At 40.6% G+C, this 4104-nt stretch overlaps 2 protein-coding genes across 2 annotated transcripts in view; both read left to right on the plus strand.

Moving 5' to 3' along the window:
- The first annotated feature begins 376 nt into the window (after positions 1-376).
- On the plus strand, positions 377-1835 carry LOC109483647 (zinc finger protein 678-like). The gene is made up of 2 exons (XM_019786683.1): positions 377-514; positions 599-1835. Exons 1-2 carry the CDS (start codon positions 487-489, stop codon positions 1621-1623), a joined length of 1053 nt encoding a protein of 350 aa, XP_019642242.1. The 5' UTR covers positions 377-486; the 3' UTR covers positions 1624-1835.
- Positions 1836-3820: 1985 nt separating this feature from the next.
- Positions 3821-4104, plus strand: part of LOC109483646 (zinc finger protein 85-like) — a 9974-nt gene continuing 9690 nt past the window's right edge. Inside the window, exon 1 of the mRNA XM_019786681.1 lies at positions 3821-3883. The gene's annotated coding sequence lies outside the window, so the exon portion shown is untranslated. The remainder of the gene's footprint in view (positions 3884-4104) is intronic.

Below are 4104 nucleotides of genomic sequence, written 5' to 3' on the forward strand. Positions count from 1 at the left end.
TTTATTTGTCTGTGACTACAGCCTTATCTATGCTTAAAAAGTGTTTGACCATTAGAGTCTATTTTCAATGTATTTTAGGTTTTATCTTGAAAACAATTATTTTCCAAAATTCAAGATTGGTGATGCAAGATGGCAGATAGCTTAAATACGTATGACATCTACGTCATTTCATGACTTCACTGGTTCCTTTTAACTAAAGCGTTGGATATATACTGGCCTATGTACAGGGAAGTTTCGTCGGAATCAAAACTGTTAGGATAACATTTACATGCATTTGTCAGTATAAACGCTATGCAATATACACTAATGTCAATTCCATCGATCTGATATATTGAATTAAAAATTTACATCATTCCTATAGATTTGATTAACATGGCGACCAGGGCTGAATCTTATCAGAAACAAGAGGAGGGAGAGAATGGACATGGGGCCCAGAATTCCCACACGTGTGGCGAGTGCGGTAACGAGTTTCATGACCGAGGTACTATGAGGAGACACTTGCGGACTCACACAGGTGAAAAACCGTATCGATGTGAGAAATGCGACAAAAGCTTCAGTCAGCTGTCTAATCTGAAGACGCATATGAGGACTCACACAGGTGAAAAACCGTATCGATGTGAGAAATGCGACAAAAGCTTCAGTCAGCTGTCTTATCTGAAGAAGCATATGAGAACTCACACAGGTGAAAAACCTTACAGTTGTGAAGAATGCAGCAAGCAATTCAGCGACCTTAGTCATCTGTACAGACACATGCGGACTCACACCGGTGAAAAACAAAACAAGTGTGAAGAGTGCGACAGACAGTTCAGCAGGCTGGACAGTCTGAAGGAACACATGTGGACTCACACTGGTGAGAAACCGTATAGATGTGAGAAATGTGATAAAGGCTTCAGTCGGTCATACAGTCTGACGATTCACATGCGGACTCACACAGGTGAAAGACCGTATAAGTGTGAGGAGTGCGGCAGGTGTTTTATTGAACTGCGTGATCTAAAGACACATATCAGAACTCACACAGGTGAGAAACCGTACAAGTGTGAGGACTGCAGCAAGCGGTTCAGTGAGCTGGGTAGTCTGAAGACACACATGAGAACTCACACTGGCGAGAAACCGTACATGTGTGAGGAATGCGGCAAGCAGTTTCGTCATCTGACAGGTCTAAAGACACACCTGCGGATTCACACGGGTGAGAAACCGTATCAATGTGAGGAATGCAGCAGGTGGTTCTGTCAGCTGAGTCAACTGAAGTTACATATCAGAACCCACACCGGTGAAAAACCATTCAAGTGTAAGGAGTGCAACAGACAGTTTAGTGGTCCGTCTAGTCTGAACAGACACAAGCGAACTCACACTGATGAGAAACCGTACCGATGTGAAGAATGCGGTAAACAGTTTAGCAGGCTGGAGAATCTGAAGTTACACATGAGAACTCATACTGGTGAGAAACCGTACAGATGTGAGGAATGTGGCAGACAGTTCAGCAGGCCGGGTAGACTGAAGCAGCACATGAGAACTCACACTGGTGAGAAACCGTTCCGATGTGATGTGTGCGGCAGACAGTTCAGCAGGATGGGCCATCTGGATAAACACATGCACACTCATACTGGTGAGAACAAAACGTAGAGATGTGAGGAGTGCTGAAAGCAGTTAAGAGGGATGCTTATTCTGAAGTTACGCATGCAGACTCACACAGGAAAAAATGTAGCAAAACAGTTGGAAACTGTATCAAAATCTTTTGGCAATTATGTAATCTGAGTGCCAAGTAGACACGCATTCCCAAACAAACATTTCAGTGTCCATGTCAGGATTACTATATGTGATAACATATGAGTCAGTAGCGATGTTTGTAGATCTCTTTTAGCAATGCGACCTCTTATTTACTGTTTTGCTTTCTTCATGCCTCTGTTAGTAAAATTATTAATGCATGCTCCGTAGCTCGTTGATTAGAACTAGAAGTTGTGTGTAATATGCGAGTGTTAGACAATAGTGACAAAGTTAAACGGTAAGGGATCGTTGTTCATGGTCTGTCTGTTATAGCTTTTAATTAACTATGTTTCCTTTGATCTGCTTGTAACTATAATCACAGTGTACTAGATCCTTAAAATATAAAATCTAGAGTTAGTTAGCATCATACATGTTAGTTATAAGTGCACTAGAATATTGTTTGTTTTGTGTTCTGTTAGATACATATGTAGCTGTTAGAGATTTGTCAACTGTCTGTACTTCAGTTTCGCCAATAAATCAAAATACGCAATGTGCTGTCTTCTATTATTTATCTTTTTCATGGGGATGTTGTCTGATTCGCCCCTATGCAAATCAGCACAATGCCATGTAACATGATATTTTCAACAATAAATTCAGGAACGTAATGTGTTATTTCTTTATTGATTATAGACTTTACTGTTAGTTTCCAACTCGGTCTCTTTTTACTTCGAATGATGTGTACTCTCTACATGATTCCACTGTAAAGTGAACAATAGCGGCGACTTTATATCACATCGATGCATGTTCCGTAGCCTGTTGATACGAACTATAACCCGTGGGTAAATGCGGCAGTGTAGTATTGAGAGAATAGTAACATGGTAGGACACCTTGATATCTTGTGTCTTTTAATCCTAGGATCAGTTGCAGCATGCATGTCTGTTATAACTGCATTCAGATGTACCTCAGCATTTTTTTTTTGGTTACTTTTCGCAGATACATGTAGCTAGCGGTGATGAATCAGCTTTTTGCATCTTAGTTTCGACAATAAATGAGTCTTACTAATAAATTAAAACACGTAATGTAGTCTTTATTGTTTTTCATCTTCATAGTCATTCTCCAAGTTAGGGGTGTTTTCTTTCTTGGGGTCTGATTTCCCCATTTGCAAATCAGCACATCTAACAAGATACTTTCCATTGTGTCGTAATCAAGTAGAACCCACCAGACAGGTTTTATCCTTCCACGCAGTCCCTACATGTATATAAACGCGCCCCTGACCGCTCTGTTTCTGTCAGTACTAACTCTGCAGCCGTGAGGACCTGTGTTGTCGTGAAAACATCGTGCAGTCAGTGGTAAGTGTCGACTTTTTGTTTTTCTATATGGATCTATGTACATGTATGCCCAAGGCCTTGTGCCACGTATACGTAGATGTATGAAGAACCACATGTGTGTCTACGTTTTGTGCAAGAGTGGTAGTAGATGCTGTGAAAGAGTGTAGTAGTCAGGTAACATCCGTCCAGTAAACCATGCATTTTTAAACTTAGTAAAAACTTAGTAAGTGTTGACTATGCTGTATGATTCGTTTTTTTTTAATCTATGGCAACCTTGCATTTTGCGTTGTACGTTGGTTGTAATCTCATCGCGAATAACCCCTTTATAAACAGACAGCCTTCAAACGTTCTTTGTGAAATTGGGTATTATTTGTCAGACGCGCCAGACAAAATCGCTCCGAAGTCGCTGTTTACACGCCAATGCTGTATTGTAAAATAGGTTACAGCTACACGTCACTGATTCCATTCATGGTTGGCTGTTTTGATTGAGGTGTTTGATATATCTTATATAGATATCTTATGCAGACAATCGTCTCCGTCTCTTTGATCTCAGGTTTAACAATAATATGGAAACGTAATATGTTGTTGTCTTTATCCATATTGTCCAATTGATTGTCCCCTTATCTTATTATGTTGTCTGATTTTCCCTATGCAAATCGGCACATATACATGTAACATGGTCATTTTCTTTGTTCCGTGATTAAGTAAAACCCATCGGACAGGTTTATTCATCCACAGTACTTATATAAACTCGTCCCTACTCTGTTTCTGTCAGTACTGACACTGCAGCCGTGAGGACCTTTGTCGTCGTGAAAACATCGTGCAGTACTTTGGAGCGTCTGTGCACCTTGGTAAGTGCCGTCTGTTACTACAGCCTTCTGACATCTTGCTCTTTGTAGATTAAGTGTGGCCGCGAAATACTTCGTTTCTGTCTACATTCTGGATTACTTTTCATACTCGACTATGCTTAGAAGTGTTTGCTTTGACCATCAGCATACCAGAACGTGTTTGAAAACGAGTATTCGTCTGGATTAACCCTATCTAGACCGGGCTTTTTTGAGCAAGATCCGGG

Source organism: Branchiostoma belcheri, unplaced genomic scaffold, assembly GCF_001625305.1.
Source record: "Branchiostoma belcheri isolate BF01 breed outbred unplaced genomic scaffold, Haploidv18h27 scaffold655, whole genome shotgun sequence".
In the NCBI taxonomy this organism is placed as follows: Eukaryota; Metazoa; Chordata; class Leptocardii; order Amphioxiformes; family Branchiostomatidae; genus Branchiostoma; species Branchiostoma belcheri.